This window comes from Stenella coeruleoalba (genome assembly GCF_951394435.1).
Source record: "Stenella coeruleoalba genome assembly, chromosome: X".
Taxonomy (NCBI): domain Eukaryota; kingdom Metazoa; phylum Chordata; class Mammalia; order Artiodactyla; family Delphinidae; genus Stenella; species Stenella coeruleoalba.
Window position 1 is genome coordinate 18,207,299 of NC_137152.1, and position 17,041 is coordinate 18,224,339.

A 17,041-nucleotide genomic window follows, 5' to 3' on the forward strand; every position below is an offset into this window, starting at 1 on the left:
CCGGGGCACGAACCCGTGTCCCCTGCATCGGCAGGCGGACTCTCAACCACTGCGCCACCAGGGAAGCCCGGGACACCATTTTATAAGAAATAGAGTTGCTGTGGGAGGGCATGTAGAAAGTATGGTCATTATAGAACAGAATTTTGTGTTTAGCCTTGGGACTGAGGGAGGGAGTTGTCCCTTCCCCCCACCCCCCACCCCCCCCGTCCCCCCCAGGTACTGAGCTTAAAAGGCTCTCCCTCCTCTGACCTCCCTGGAGGCAGAAAATAATGAAGGACAGCCCCATGACTATCTTGTCACACTAATCTTGAGCTTTCTGGAAATCAACAATGCTTCCATCAAAATGGTGACAGCAGCGCCTTGGTCACTGCAGCTTGAGGTTGTCCTCCGGACCGCCAGCTAGGTCCTCTTCCACGGCTGAGCTTCAGGCCAGGTGCTTAGTAATGATGAGTGGCATCCTGTGAAATCTGATATTTGTGGGGGCCAGGAGCTCAGAGTGAGACCTAACGTGAGTGAGGCTAACGTCACATTTTCTCATGACCTCAGTTATAAAGAAAATGTTGCAGATTCTGGAAAATGCTAATGTCCTTTTTAGCCATAAGTATTATCTTGATTGCAGTGCTTTAGAATTGCCCAACTTCATTATCTGAGCATAGCCAGCCTGACGCCTTCTTCTCAAATAGACAATTATGATCAATTAAGCACTTTCAGGCCTTATAGAATACTTAATTTTATTAGTCAATTATTTGTGCTTTGAAAGAGTTAATGGTGGCTACCCAAGCCATTATTAGAAATTAGAATGTCCCAAAATAGAAAGGCTATTTCGTTTGTGTATGGCACTGCAGTGGAAAATGCCAAGCATAGTTTTTACTGAGTTAAAGGGTGAGGGAGGGCGGGGTGGGGGAGAAAGTTACATGTAAATCATTTAGCCATTAACCTAATGGGTGGATTTATAAATCCTATTACTATAAGCCCTTTTCATTTCCACTGAGGCTTGGTGCATGCTTGATCCCACTAATGTAAAATTCATTCCGTCTAAGTGATTACTGAAGTAAGACACTTGGAGTCAGTTTTCATCAGGTTGTGCGAAACTTGCCTGAGTGCCGATGTTCGCTACAGGGCGGACATAGTTTGGCCGTGTCTTCATAAGCCCCCCAGATGAGTTATGTGAGGAGTCAATCAGGGAATCAAATCTTGGTGCCTTTTGACATGTCTGTGTTTTTCTGTGAGGGAAATACATTGAAGGGGCCGAAAATACCCAGCTCCAAAGCAAGAGGCAAGACCTGTGGGTGGGGTTTTTCTAGTCTCATGGACATTGTGTGAATTCCAGGAAATCGGAAAGCTCTATTTTTATGGCTAATTGGAACATCTTCAGTGATACTTATACTTAAGTGAATCAAAATTTCAAAATTGATGAAACACATGGACCCTTTTCGTAGAAAAATGCATATAGGCACACATTCAAATTTCTCCTTACAGTTTCGGGGATTTTCAGATTTCTTGACCTTAGGTTAACATCTCCTGCTCTAGTTTCAATCTTGTTGTCTGAGGGATTTTTTTTCTCCCCCTGAGAATTTAATATTTAAGAATGTAGGCTCGTACTTGAACTCTTGTGTCTGTGAGTAGATTTGGCTCAAGTTTGCTTTAAAACCAGCTCTACAAGCTCTCCAGTCTCCTGTGTCAGGTATAATCCCACGTATGGCAATGGTGCACATATATGCAAGTGAAACATATAAGACGTGAGTTTCTAGGCTGGAAGTTGGAGTGGAGGAGGAATAGAGCATAAGAATGTTGTGAAAGGAAGGTTTCTTTGAAGGTGAAAACAGTTTTTTAAAAGTCAAAATGTAAAGTGGATTTTTAAAAATCCACAAGATGAGTAAATATTTTGGGGCAAGCAATTAGAAGACAAGGGAGAAGTTCAGTTTTCATTTCACATATCCAGCTCCGTAGTTTGCGGTTTTTTAATTTTTTAGATCAAAATTAGGGCCCTGTCAGATTTTACGGCAGTAATTGAAAGATACTCGTAAATATCATTAAATGTGTCTGTTGGGGAGGGGAAACCTTTCAGAAAGCTTTGTTTAGTCAACGTGTTTTATATTCCTTACACATGAGCTATCACAAGGTTATGTTGTAAATTAAGGATTTAAAACAAAATCAGTTTATCTGGAAACGAGTTGTATGGGAGAGGTACACTGTTTCAGTCAAGTTTATAATTAACGGGCCTTTATCACTGGGGTAGAAATTAATTTCTCTTGAGTGAATATTTGTTTATTTAACATGCATTGTATTTGAAGGTGGAATTAAAATGATTTACTGTTCATTTCTTGCATGGAAGGAGCTAGCATTTAAATGTGTGCTGTGTGTGGGTTTAATAGCTGCTTCCTGTAACCAGCTTTAGGGTCCTGTTGTTGTGGAGGTGCATTTATCAATCCATGGCTTTGCTGCTTTTCTTCTTCTCACGCTGGACCACTTGGGTTTGCCTCCTTTTACTAGAGCCTGAGAAATAAATATGCATTGAATTACTGCCACATGCCAGGCATTGTGTTAGGTTTAATGGCAAAGACATGATCTCTGCTTATAATTTGCTTATAGTTTCTTTTTTTTTTTAAATAAATTTATTTATTTATTTATTTTTGGCTGTGTTGGGTCTTCGTTTCTGTGCGAGGGCTTTCTCTAGTTGCAGCAAGTGGGGGCCACTCTTCATCGCGGTGCGCGGGCCTCCCACTGTCGCGGCCTCTCTTGTTGCGGAGCACAGGCTCCAGACACGCAGGCTCAGTAGTTGTGGCTCACGGGCCCAGTTGCTCCGCGGCATGTGGGATCTTCCCAGACCAGGGCTCGAACCCATGTCCTCTGCATTGGCATGCAGATTCTCAACCACTGTGCCACCAGGGAAGCCCCTGCTTATAGTTTCTTAATCTTACCTTTTCTAATAGAGTTGTATGCTGTGATTTACACAGAATGATTTGGGGGCTACATTGGACTAACATTCTCATTGGTATCATTGGATTGGGGAGGCCAGAGAGGCTTTTCTTGTGGTGTGAAGTTCCTTGTAAAATAAAGGAACTTCATGTTTTAGTTGGAGGGGCCATTTATTATGTTTGGAGCTGGTGAAGGTTTGGAGGAGATGGTTGGGATTTAGAATAAATGCTTGTGGGACAGACAGTTGAATATGGGCCTGGAGAGAGAAAATGTTGAGTTATCAGTATAATATCACTGATTCTCAGCCAGGGGCAGTTATGCTCCTCAGGAATCATTTGGCAATATCTGGAGAAAATTTTGGTCACAACTGAAGAGTGTATGTGTGTGTCTGTGCACACATATGCGTGTGCATGCACGCTACTGGCATCTAGTGGGTAGAGGCCAGGGCCAGCCTTCCATGACAAAGAATTATCCAGCCTAAATGTCAGTAGTTCTGAGGACGAGAAACACTGGTGTGTGTGTGTGTGTGTGTGTGGGTGTGTGTGTGTGGGTGTGTGTGTGTGTGTGTAGGTGTGTAGGTGTGCATGTATTCTCCCGGAGCAGGGGAGCAGGGTTATCTCAAGACAAGGTGTCAGATGTTTTATATACTGTAAATGTGCCCACCCACTTAAATGAAGTGCATAAAGTTATATGCAGACAACTCGTGAGAGCTTATGTATTTCTAGTTATTTTACGACCAAGTGGCCTTCAGAAGCAACCTAGAATATGGCAATATAGTCTTATAATGATAGTTATTTTTGTTGGATATATTAGTGCCTCCTTTTCATAACACTAAAGAAATGAATATGGTACAAAGTCAAAGCAGCCATATATAAGGAAGAGATATTGCTACTTGTCAAGCTTGGATTCTAGATTTTTAGATCTGGGAGGAATCCCAACCTCTTAATTTTATAAATGAGGATGCTAAGACCTAGAGGGGGAAACCAACTTGTTCGCAAATCACTTAGCTAGTAATTGGCAGTTTTAAACCAGTACTCAGATTTCAGACCCCTGACTTTTTAATTTTTTTAACTCATATTTGTATAACGTTTTATCTTTGTAAAGCATGTTTTCAGCATACAGTTCTTCTTATTACCACCTAGCTCTGGGAACTAGGTGGTAGTAGTATCGCAGTTTTAAAGAACGTAAAGCTAAGGTTTAAAGGCAGTAGAGAGCCCAGTGTCATGGGAATGGAGGATACAGAAAGTAGGGTGCTTATTAAATCCATAGCCCTTGCTCCCTGAACATCTTAGAGAGAAGACACATATCTAAGAATAACAGAGAATAGGAAAATAGGGAAAAGGCAATCTAATATAATGAAGATGCAATAAAAGATGTTTGCCAAGCAGGAGAACTGAGTAACACCGAGTCCTGCTTGGAAACTGCTGAAACTGGGAATAGGGAAAGCTTAGATAATGGTTGGATTACCAAATATCATAATATTTATATTTCTTCTACTTTTCTCTTCCCCATCCTTCAAAACCATTCATGTTGCTACCCCTATTATGCTAATGTATTACAAAAAGTTTCCAGTTTATTTCTAATTTTATGTCATCAGTAACAGAAGAATCCTAAAGCCATTTGAGATTTCACTTGTCATTCTGTTCGTGCGTTATTTGTTTCGAATTTGACCTTAACCCAGCATTTTCTTATCTTAGAAGATTCCCATTTTGTTTAGTTTCTGCATCAGATATCAAAGTGGGTTTCTTGTTAGTAGATATTACTATAATAGATGTATGCTTTTGGAGTAAGAGCTTGAAATTTTATTTTTTTTAACTGTGGGAAATTGGTGTTTTCTCTCTCATTTAATATTAATAAGTACTGTTTGGGACTTCCCTGGTGGTGCAGTGGCTAAGAATTTGCCTGCCAATGCAGGGGAAACAGGTTCCATCCCTGGTCTGGGAAGATCCCACATGCCACGGAGCAACTAAGCCCGTGAGCCACAACTACTGAGCCTGTGCTCTAGAGCCCGCGAGCCACAACTACTGAGCCCACGTGCCACAGCTACTGAAGCCTGTGCGCCTAGAGCACGTGCTCTGCAACAAGGGAAGACACCACAATGAGAAGCCTGCGCACCGCAACAAAGAGTAGCCCCCGCTCGCTGCAACTAGAGAAAGCCCGCGCACAGCAACGAAGACCCAACAGAGCCAAAAAAAAAAAAAAAGGCACTGTTTTAGTCTGTAATACCATTAAAATCATTTTATAACCTTTGAATGCATGCATGGCAAAACACTAGTATTCTGTTCTAACAAAAAATAAAGACCCTGGCCTTGTTAGGCGAACCTGTAACCACACACCTCAGTCGTGGTTGGTCTTAGGTGGCTGCTGCTGTTTATCCTGGTGCGACAAACATGCTTCGTGCTTAGTAAACCGCATCATGGGTGTGGTCCTGAACACATTATTTTCTTTAGGAAGCAGTTTTTGAAATACACTTCACATTTCCTTTTTAGTCCTCACCATCCTTCCCCAGTCTTCAGAGGCTCAGACTGGGGCTAAAACACCTTTTCGTGTTATTTTAATGACTGCTCTCCCCACCCCCAGCCCCACTCCTTTCCTGTTTCCCCCTCCTCTTTTCCCCCAATGGCACTGCTCTGCAAAGCCTGCAATGATTGATATGATGGCAGTGCTGTCATTCTTTTTAACCAAAAAAAAAGTCATTTTTGTTCTAGTTATTTTAATAGAGTCCCATTAAAGATGTATTGCTGACTGAAATACCGGCATGAAGGGCTCTCGCTGAGCTGAGCCCAGGAATTAAGAAGTCAGGAAATCGGCTGCTGCATTGCAAGAGCCTTGTGTGACACCGAATCTCCTGATTGGGGAGATCATTACTGCTATTATGACTCGACTTGCGTAGGAATTTTAAATTCCATCTGAATGTCAGTAATAACCCTCTTAGCAAATTATCCTGAATAAAATCACGAAGGCATTTTATATAATAGGTGTTGAATTACTGGATAGATTTGCTAATTAAATACTCTTTGTTCTGCTGCAGTTGACATTACAGGGTAAGATCTTGAACAATTATTCTCAACAGCTGTACTTTGTTAAGGGAAAAATTAACCACAAAGTTTATTTTTTTACACTTGAAGTTGGCAGATTTTTGAAATGTGCTTGAAAAAATTCCATCATCCAATTGGTAATGAGTAGATAAATATGCAGGTGTTGCTGTGAAATGAGATAACTGCAGGCTGCCTTATTAATGACTTTAGCAAGCCTTTATAGCCCTGTGTTCTAGCTGCTGGCACTTAGAAAGTGATTTTCTGTCAGAATGGGTAGCTTTAATATTAGGCTTGTCACTTTGAAGTGAACTTATGAACGGTTATCTTGTAAGCACTGTACCTTGTGTCCAGTAGACCTTTCAGGATACCTGTGGCTTTTTTTTTTTTAAATGCATTTCCTTAATGGGGAAAATATCTGTAATGTATAAGTTTTTGATTGTTGGCTTCCAGAACATTCATGTGGTATGGGCCTTTTAACAAGGCAGTGAGACACAGTGAAAAGAAAATGAGACATAAGGTCCAGCTTCCAGGTCAAGCTGTTGATTAGCTCTGTTACTTTGGGCAAAATCGTAGAGCCTAGTTTTCCTCATCTGTAAAATGGGGTTTATAATAGCACCTACTCCTCTGGATTACTCATTCAGCATTCTACAGATATTCATTAATAGCTACCATGTACCAGGGCCTCTGCTAAATAATAAGAGTTTGGTAACCCACAGGAAAGATGGTGGTTAAAAGTATTGTCAGAAATTGGTACAACCTCTTTGGAGACCTGTTTGGCTATATTTATCAAAAATGTAAAAACACAACCTTTGATCCAATAAGCCCTCTTGTAGGAGTTTATCTAATTACTGGCAGATTGGCAAATTACATGTATATAAGGATTATTTATTAAAGTGTGTTTATGAAGGTAAGGATTAGGAACCACCTACGTTCATTAACAGAGCACTAGTTAAATCATGCTTGAGTCGTACAATGGAATACTATGTAGTCGTTAAAAAGCATAAGGCAGCCCTTTATGTGTGGGTATGGAATAATCTCTAAAATAAAGTATTAGGTGAAAAAAGCAGTTGCAGTATGTATAGTTTTTATAGTTTGCTTAGTTTCCTATCATTTTTTGCAAAGCATCCACTGAGAGGTTTCTGCCACCAAAGGGGAACTCATTTTAGTAGCAGCCCTCAAATTGTGTGTGGAAATGGTTGTGAGTTGGTGGAAGGACAGCATGAGGGTGGGTGGTGGATCTGAAAGGTGAACGTTGACACTTCATGTTGGAGGTGCACTCAGGGATGATATAGTAGGTTTGGTTCACAGTGCAAAAGGAGAGCAGAAGAAATCCGTTAGTGCATATATGGAATTGGAGTCAAAGGTTGACAGATTGCTCCTGAGGTGGTGTACTTAGCAGGGAATGCTTCCCTTGTGGGGTTGTCCGTTGTGATGAGGAAAGCCAAGCCTAGCAAGGTGGAAGGGGCAGAGGGTGAAGAGAACTCATGATAAGTAGTTTTGTCCTCACTATGATTAACTTGACTTGGGTTGGTCTCATTATTGCCCTTTTCCCAAAGGAATTGTCAGGTATTCTCCCACAGTGCATTTCCCTGTAATTTATATGTTAATAAATGAAGATGAAGTGGAAGAGAGTGAATGTTTTTTATGAGTTAACTGGATTTTAGTGTCTAGTAGAAGAGTGATTGGGATTACTATGAGACCTATCAGTCAACTAGCCAACAGTTTTTCGAGTGCCTGTTAGATGTGAAGCGCAAACATGTGCTGTGACCTCCAGGAGCTTGTGGTCTAGTTGGGTAGGGGACAAACTGTCAGCTAAAAACTGTTTCCAGGGACTTCCCTGGCAGTCCAGTGGTTGGGACTCCGCCTTCCAGTGCAAGGGTGCAGATTCAATCCCTGGTTGGGGAGCTAAGATCCCACATGCCTTGCGGCCAAAAGGCCAGAACATAAAACAGAAGCAATATTGTAACAAATACAGTAAAGACTTAAAAAAAATGGTCCACATCAAAAAAAAATCTTAAAAAAAAGATTGGGATTACCATGATTATCTTAGTCCAGTGGTCCTTAACCCTGCCTGCAACATAAGAATAATCTTGAGAGCTGTTTAAAAAAAATTGCTGGGGCCAGCTCTTGGCATTTTTTTAAAAGATCCCCGGGTGATTCCACTGTACAGCCACTATGGAAACCATTGGTTAGCCTGATCAGTATTCACCACCCCCAGGGCAGGGGAAGGTCTTCCTTTCCCAAGAACATATGACACTGAACTCATGCACAACATTGGGAGACAGTACTACAGAGGAGGCGGGCAATGGAAATGGAACGTGAGGGGTAGATATAAAAGACACTCAAAAGGCCAGGATTTACAGGGATCTGTAATATAAAGGACAAGAAGGACAGAAACACCATGACGTTTGAGCTTAGTTGACAAGAAAGACTCTTGGAGGTAGGGAAAAGAAATATAAATGAAGTAAATCTTCTATCTGGGTCATTGGAAGGGTGACTTCTGGTTTAGATTGATGCTTTGAAAGATGGGTGCTTGTCTAGAAAGAATAGCGTGCAGTGACTCAGGCCCCACGCTCTGGAGTCAGAGCGCCTGGGTTCGTATCTTTGCTCTGTCACTTACTAGGAGAAATTAATTCTCTTCTCTTTGTTTTTTGCATCTAACAAATAACGGTATTAATAGTGGCTGTCTTGGGGCCCTTAGAGAATGAAATGAAGAAATGCACGAGATGCTCATAGCAGAGCGTCTTGCCCATATATTTTACACATACACACATATACTGAGTGCTCAGGATGTTGTATTACTCCTTTGAAGAGGCCTTCATTTGTAAAATATGTTTTACTTCTGATCTAGTCCAAGATAATTTATGTCTGTTTTTATTTACAACTACATTATAACCTGTATGTCTGTAGTCTTACAGCTGCGTAGGCCTGGGGACAGACCTATCTACAGATACTATCTACTATATCTGTTTGTCTTTATTTACTGAATGTTTATTGAGCCCCACCTTTGCACTGGGCACTGTACTACTAGCTCCAGGGATATATAGTAAAGATCTACATATTTTTTTTTAACTTTTAAAATTAAGATCCTGAATACCGTAAGAATTGCTGGATTTGAAATGCTTGGTCAAGCTTTTTGTTAGCCATGTAGTTCTATTTAAATATTAATAGCAAGAATAGTTTGCCTTTATGCCATATTATAACAGGGTATTTTATTCATATTTATTAAAGATAGATCTTTATGTAGATCTGCTTACAGAGATCTTACATAGATCTTTACAGCAAATCTGCTCACGTATCTCTGCCTAAGAGTCAGTGTAGAGGCAAACTGATTTTTAGATTACGTTGATGATGTTGTTTTGAGGGTTGTAGTTAGAAAACCATCAAGAGCTTTAAAAATATATGGGAATGACAAATCATTGGGTTACCTATCTCTGTCAGCATATATTTAGGTTTTTGTAATTATATAATGCATTAATCTTGACTTTTTATTTCATTTAGATTTTGATGCATACGAAAGAGATGGTGCAGAAGGTAATGCTGAGCATTTTCATCATACAGTGATTCTTAGATATCATACCTGGTGACGTTTTTGTATTCAAGGAAAATTGTAACCCAGACTGGAAATGACTTCTTAGGATGCCTAGTTTATATTTATAATCCCTCCTAATGCATTATAGCCTTTTTCTTTTACTAACACTGATATGATCTAGCCGCTGCTTGAAGCCTATATGTGAGTGTTTCTAGCAAATTAGTAACGGTGCTAATTAGAGCTTACTTCCAGGCCTTTATACTGTACGTGCTCTAGTGTTGTTTGTTATGATTGATTTTTTGACACTTCATATTCTACTAAATACTGTTTGAAACTGTTAAGAATTTAATATGGATTTGTGCCCCTGAATTGAAAAAACCCATTTTGTTTCTGCTTCATAAATTGCCATGACCACGAAACATGTGGGACAGTGGTAGACCCCCCTTTCCTAGTCTCTTATCTTTTTGAAACTAGATACTTCCCCTGCCACTCCACTCTCTTATAAGAAAATTAGGGAGATTTTCTTAATGTGGCAGTGCTTGCCTTTCTGGTTTATTGGGGCTTAGTCTTTGATTGTGCAGTGACAATATGGGTAAGAAGAAACGTAAACTCTTGAAAAATCATCCGGAACCTGTAGTTTCTATAGTATGGAAAATCTTGAGTTTCACTGGGTGCGTGATGGTCACAGTGTTTTTGTTGTTAACTTTTATGATATTTGCTTTTCATTAGATGAATCTTGAAGTTATTTATGGAGATACAGATTCAATTATGATCAACACCAATAGCACCAATCTGGAAGAAGTGTTTAAATTGGGAAACAAGGTGAGATAATTTTATAAAATTATCTGTTTTAACCTGCTTTTGTGAATTCTGTTTCTAACATGGAACTTCATAAATTCCAGTTTCTGTACATCTGTGTCCTTCTGAAAATAATAATAAACTTAGTGCCTTCGATTCTTCATCCTCTGTTATACTTCTTAACCTCTACTCCAGTTGTTTGTTTTGAGGGCAAAATTCAAAGGAAATTGGTTTTTCCTTAAGTGTTGGATATGTTATACCTTTGAAAACAGTCTAAGTTTAATAAGTTTAAGATGTGACCACATTAGTACCTATCACATTGTCATTCTTAAGGAGAATTATGTCTCTAGTAGTATTGAGATGCGTTTTATACAGTGATAGATATGGATAAGTACCTACCAACATATATACATATATCTATAATTTTTATAGGAGTACTTAAAATATATTTGAAAAGTCAAAGGGACATTTAAAAGTAATCATTTGTAGCCTCCTAATTGCAGTTCACAATTAGCAAGTGCTTTTTGAGCACTTGCTATGTTAAGATATTGTCCCAATAAACTAAAACTAAGGTACCGTCTTACAAGCTAACAGCTTCCTGCCTTTCCCACCCCTAAAATGCTTGAAATTTGAACTGTAGTCTTTACTTAAGAGCAAGCTTGGCATATTGTACTCATTGGACCTTGAAAAGTTGTGCATTTTCCCTAGAGGTGATGGTCTATGCCATGACCCTATCAATAAAGAGCAGGTGGCTGTTTCATTTATTTGTTCAGCAGGTAGTTATTTGCTTAAAGTCAAGGTGCTATGGGAGGTACAGGGAGATCTTAGACATTATTTTAATAGTCAAAGTTTTACTGGCCATGTATCTAGTTGTTGGACTATCTAATCTCTAATTCAGTAGTTTGAAGGTAAGTACTTATGCATTTAGTTTTTAGATTCGAAACAGAGTATTTCATAATCTTCATAAATTTCCTGGGGCTGACACTGCCAATTTTGTCCTTTGGTTGAGTGGGGTGATATAGTTATATTATTGTCTCTTTGTTTATCTTTTTATCTGTTTTTGTCCCTGTGCTTTTTCAAAGTTCTTGCATCATACCAAGCATAATACCGTGTTCTATATAACCTGAATGAATGCCTTCTAGTCTTATGTGACTTCTAGTTTTGTTTAGATGAACTCTTGGGAATTTGCAGCATGTTCATCTTCTCCCTATTAGATGTCTGAGAAGCTAGCATTAATGGTTGAAATTTTCACAGGTGAAAAGTGAAGTGAATAAGTTGTATAAACTACTTGAAATAGACATTGATGGCATTTTCAAGTCCCTGCTACTGCTGAAGAAAAAGAAGTACGCTGCTCTGGTTGTTGAGCCAACAGTGGATGGGAATTACGTCACCAAACAGGAGGTGAAAGGATTAGATATAGTTAGAAGAGATTGGTGTGATCTTGCTAAAGACACTGGAAAGTGAGTTCAGTTTTCATTTTTGCTTTTGTTGTTTGTTTTTAAAAAAATTGAAGCGTTAACAGTGTGGAGAACACTTTGATTCTGCCAAGCACAAGGACACGACTTCTTTTTTGTTATTGTTATCATTGCATATTAACAGTTCTTACTGATTTGGAGTGGAATTTTACAGATGGGTTAAAACTTAGAAAAAGCCAAACTCGCTCAGTAAGAAATGCTTGCTATAAGATGCATCTTACAAGTTTTAACTCATGGTGAGGGTAAGCCTTCACATTTTAGATGCTTACAGAGTTGGGTTCATCGATGTTGGCTTGTTTTTGGTTTGTTTTGCTTTACTGTTTCTTTTAGAATGTGCAGTGTGTTGTACTCCTGAATGTTCCTAGCGCCTCCTTAGGGCCATAACTGTTAAGGTGTCCCCGTGTTGTGGCTTAAAATGTTCTGGGATTCAAAGTGGGCCATGTAGTGAGACTTTGTTCCCGCCCATATCATTTGTGTGTAAAGATTCTTACTAATCTCAGGTGAATTTAAGTGCTAGTTCTCAAATACTGTATGTACCTCAGAAATCATAAATGTCATGACCGACCCCTTAGTTTTACATCTGGGACTGAAGGTTGTGATAATAAGACCTATTTGTTTGTTTTTAGGGTCACATTAAGTTATAAAGCACCCATTTTAAAAAAGACGAATCCTTAGATAGTTTATGTACCCTCTTTCCAGATAATTCCTGTTTTGTGAACCTGAACAGTTGTGAAAATAGAAGGACTTTTTTCTTTAAAGTGAAATTTTAAATTAATTTTAGTATTGCTGAATGTCAGCATTTTTTCCTTGTTTTCCAGTCTTCTTCTTGCTTTTAAGTTGGGAGACTGAGCATTTGTTGCTTCTGCAAAACTACTCTTGATTAGGCAGAGTTGATCATCTGAGTATGGGTCACTGTTAGCCTTTTATGAAATATAGTTTGAAATGCTTCATTGCCCCCAAATGTACTCAAAGATGAAACTACTTTGTATAGACTCGATTAGAGTGTTCTCTTCAGCTTTGTGTTTTCTAAGAAAAGATGCATCATAATAGAAGTAAATTTCTCTGAGTTAGAAATGTATTAGTAATTAAAGCCATACAAATGTTTTTGTCAGGGTTCTTTTTCTGACAAATTATAATGCAGCTGTCAAACCCTCGCTCTGCATTTTCTCAGAAATGGATAAAATATTGGCTTCCTTACTCCTTTTCTTTTTCTTTTTTTCTCTTTTTTTTTTTGGGTCTGATAGAATAACATGACGTTTTTGAGGCATAGCAATACGGTTAGAGAACACTGAAAAATATAATAAAGCTGAAGAAAGAAAACTTTGGAATCTTTGAGTTTTAAAAAATTTGCATAAAGAACTTCATATTCCTACTTTCCTAGCTTGTAGTCATCTCGGGCAGAGATAATATCTTGGTGCTTTATGAGGAGAGTGAAATATTTGTGTTCTCAAATTTCTCCTAAGAGTAGGACACAACTGCTTGTGAATTTTTGTAATTGCATAAAAATATGATGGAACTCATACCGCTCTCTGTACACACGCAATGGGAAGCCTTAGCTGCTACGTTAAAAAAAGGGGGGAGGGGGCTGGTCTGTGTGTTTAAGGGCAAACCTGATGTTCCAAGGTTGATAAACCTTTGACAGAGTTAATGTTAGAAAACAAATAGTAATGGGCTTTTGGACATTAACTGTCATGTTAGCTTTTAGTGTGGCTCTTGTCCACATGTTAGTCTAATGGCACTTATCTTCCTTTCTCTCCTTATTAGTAAAGTATGATACTAAAAAAATCAATCCGTCTCTTTTTTTGCAGCTTTGTCATTGGCCAGATACTTTCGGATCAAAGCCGGGACACCATAGTGGAAAACATTCAGAAGAGGTTAATAGAAATTGGAGAAAATGTGCTAAATGGCAGTGTCCCAGTGAGCCAGTTTGAAATTAACAAGGTAAATGTAGCATTTATTGCTGAATCCAGCTGCTGCCATGTGTTTTTCTCCTCCTTCAGATAGTTGAAAAACCACCTCATTCTTGCAGTTGAAATAAATTCTAGCTAGCGATGAAAGCTGCTTAACGACTATCTCACAGACTGCGCGTTAGCATACCACTCTTCCTCGCCCAGCCACAGACACTACCCTGTCTGCAGTTGGGGCCTTCTCTCTCCGTTCCTCACGGAAGCCTCGTGTCCAGAGGTTCTATGGAGTGATGTAGTTGATGTTTCAGGGACTTGGGAGTATTGCCTTATTCATAGTCGTCCTAAGTTACAGTTGTTTGGGGGGCAGGCCTGTAAGCTTAGACAGAGAGCGTGTGTTTGTGTAACTTTACAGAAGGTGATCCTGAGGGGTACTTATAATCAGAAGGCGTTTTTAGACGTTGTTATTTAGAATTAAGGCGGTGTCAGCGCTTTCTGTATATTCAAAGCACTTGTGCTTTTTTTTTTTAAACTATATAAATAGTTTCTCTTTATGGATAGTCTTAGTTGTTGAAAATAGGGAATATTTTTTCTTACCTAATTTGAAAAAGAAAATCTTGGTTTCCCAAAGTGCTGTGTAGTACAAGATGTTAGGTTATAGATTTCTGTTTTTCCATTTAAACAGAGTATCCTTACATATTCCGAAGGTAATTTTGCAAATACCATTTTACCCGTTTTGTGATACATAAATTTTGTTGTCAAAACTCATACTAAAAAGAATTTTAATGAAACAGAATCTAATGATGGCATTAAATGGAAGTTTTAGAATTAAAACTCGTTCTAAATACCCCATGCTAAAGTAATGCCAGTCATTTTTGCACATTACCTTACTCTTTAAAACAGGTTTACATGGTAGCAATTACAGTGTGTATTATTTTGAGATTTGTTTTCACTTAACGTATACAGATTTTCCCACATTTCTGTATTAACCTTAAAAATCGTTATGTTAATCTTATATTTCACTGCTACATCTTTAATTAAAATTTTTGCTTGATTATTACATTATTTATTTTTGCTATTGTTAATAACTGTATTGAACATCTCTTGTTCATGTCTTTTTTAAAAATTACTATATGATCTTTTAAAAGTACATTTATTTATTTATTTACTTTTGGCTGTGTTGGGTCTTCATTGCTGTGCACAGGCTTTCTCTAGTTGTGGCGAACAGGGGCTACTCTTCATTGCGGTGCGCGGACTTCTCATTGCGGTAGCTTCTCTTGTTGCTGAGCGTGGGCTCTAGGTGTGCGGGCTTCGGTAGTTGTGGCTCACAGGCTGAGTAATTGTGGCTCGTGGGCTCTAGAGCGCAGGCTCAGTAGTTGTGGTGCACGGGCTTAGTTGCTCCGTGGCACTTGGGATCCTCCCGGAGCAGGGCTCGAACCCGTGTCCCCTGCATTGGTAGGCAGATTCTTAACCATTGTGCCACCAGGGAAGTCCCCGTTTGTCTTATTGCTTTTGGATGAATTACTTCCTTTGTTTAGATTCCTTGAAGTAAAATATTTGAGTCAAAAGATTTGAGTATCTGTGTGTCTCTTGTCAAATTGCTTTGTACAAGTGATACTAATTGATAATAACAAAATGTGTGTGCTAGTTTCACCACAGGTTTCCTTGTACTATAGAAGTGACATTTCATTGGTGATAATATCATTGGTGATATTTAAATAAAACATTGCTACCATAAATGGATACAAAACAGTATTTTACCGCTGGATTTAATTTGCATTTCTTTGATTCCTAGAGAGAATGAATATTTTCTATGCGTATCCTTACGATTTGTATTTATTCTTAGTTAAGTCATTTGTTTCCTACTCCTTAACAATGATGTTTTTAATGTCACAAAAGAAGGCATTCATTTATACATGAAAAGTACAAAAAATTAGAAATAAGTAATATAAGAGGACATGTGCCTTGACGCTAGCTCTTCCCTTTACGTGATGCAGTGCATGCCTGTTGGCATGGAATCACTTGGGACGTTTGAAAGTGGTTTCCTTTCAGATTTTGTTTTGTCTCTTTCTCAAAAATTTGCATAAGTAAGAATTAATATTTCAGTCTTGCTTTGATCAATTTTTGTATCAGTTCTGCAGATTGAATACCTGACACTGTCTACCTTCTTAGAAATGTGAGTCCTCTGTTGCACGGGGTTCCAGGCATGAATTTGGAAGGCTGAGTCCAAACATGACCACATTATTGGCAAAAGAACACTGAGCACGTGTCCCCTAGGGTAGTGGGCCCAGTCCGTCATCTCCTCCTGTGGGTGATGGCACAGTGTTACTAGTGTGCAGAGAAACCTAGCTGCGTAGACACACTGGCCATCCCTGCGTTCTCAGGAACATTGTGCAGTCTTGCTATTTTGAAGTTTTTATTATCGAAAATTTAAAACTTATACAAGGGATTTCCCTGGTGGCACAGTGGTGAAGGATCCGCCTGCCGATGCATGAGACACAGGTTTGATCCCTGGTCTGGGAAGATCCCACATGCTGAGGAGCAGCTAAGCCCATGAGCCACAACTACTGAGCCCATGTGCCACAACTACTGAGGCCCACGCACCTAGAGCCCGTGCTCCACAACAAGAGAAGCCACCACAACGAGAAGCCTGCGCACCATGACGGAGAGTAGCCCCCGCTTGCTGCAACTAGAGAAAGCCCGCGCACAGCAGCGAAGACCCAGCACAGCCAAAAATTTAAAAATAAATAAATAAATTTTAAAAAAAACCTTAAAAGTAAAGAGAAGAACATCATGAACCCCCATGTAGCCATCACTCAGCTTCAATAGTTATCAACTTAAAGTGACATTTATTATTACTAACAATACTAGTTAATAATTAGTGTGATTCGGGATGTGCATATATTTTCATGTGGCAGAACTGAAACCGACTGTCTTTTTTTCTCCATTTCACTTGGCATAGTAGCTGGCAAATAATAGTTGTTCAGTGAGCATTAAAAGAATTCCTTTGCCTGTTTAATCATCCATTCATCAAACATGGAGTACGTCTTATGTGCACAGTGCTAGGTTCTGGGATATAAAGTAGGATAAGCAAAACCTGGTTGGTATTTTCAAGATGTTAATGGTCTAGCAAACATATTTACTGTCACATGCTCTTATACTTCTTTCAGTAAAGAAGAAGAATTTTAGTGTCGATGAAAGTAGAGTCAATTCTGATGAAAGGGCTCTCTATATCAGAGTTATTCCTGTGTCAGTTTACATTAAGCTTTTTATATATCAAGAGTGACTGTCTTAATTAACATTTGTCTGAATACCTGTACTGTTTAAAACTTGTGAGTAAATCAGTATTTACATTTTGTCGCTTGCAAAGGAGAG

At 39.0% G+C, this 17,041-nt stretch overlaps 1 protein-coding gene across 2 annotated transcripts in view; it reads left to right on the forward strand.

Moving 5' to 3' along the window:
* Positions 1–17,041, forward strand: part of POLA1 (DNA polymerase alpha 1, catalytic subunit) — a 305,648-nt gene that overhangs the window by 117,985 nt on the left and 170,622 nt on the right. For both annotated transcript variants that reach the window (XM_079911477.1, XM_079911478.1), the window contains exons 27-30: positions 9,459–9,491; positions 10,219–10,311; positions 11,542–11,747; positions 13,571–13,703. In XM_079911477.1, the coding sequence (XP_079767603.1) occupies positions 9,459–9,491; positions 10,219–10,311; positions 11,542–11,747; positions 13,571–13,703 (465 nt within the window). The remainder of the gene's footprint in view (positions 1–9,458; positions 9,492–10,218; positions 10,312–11,541; positions 11,748–13,570; positions 13,704–17,041) is intronic.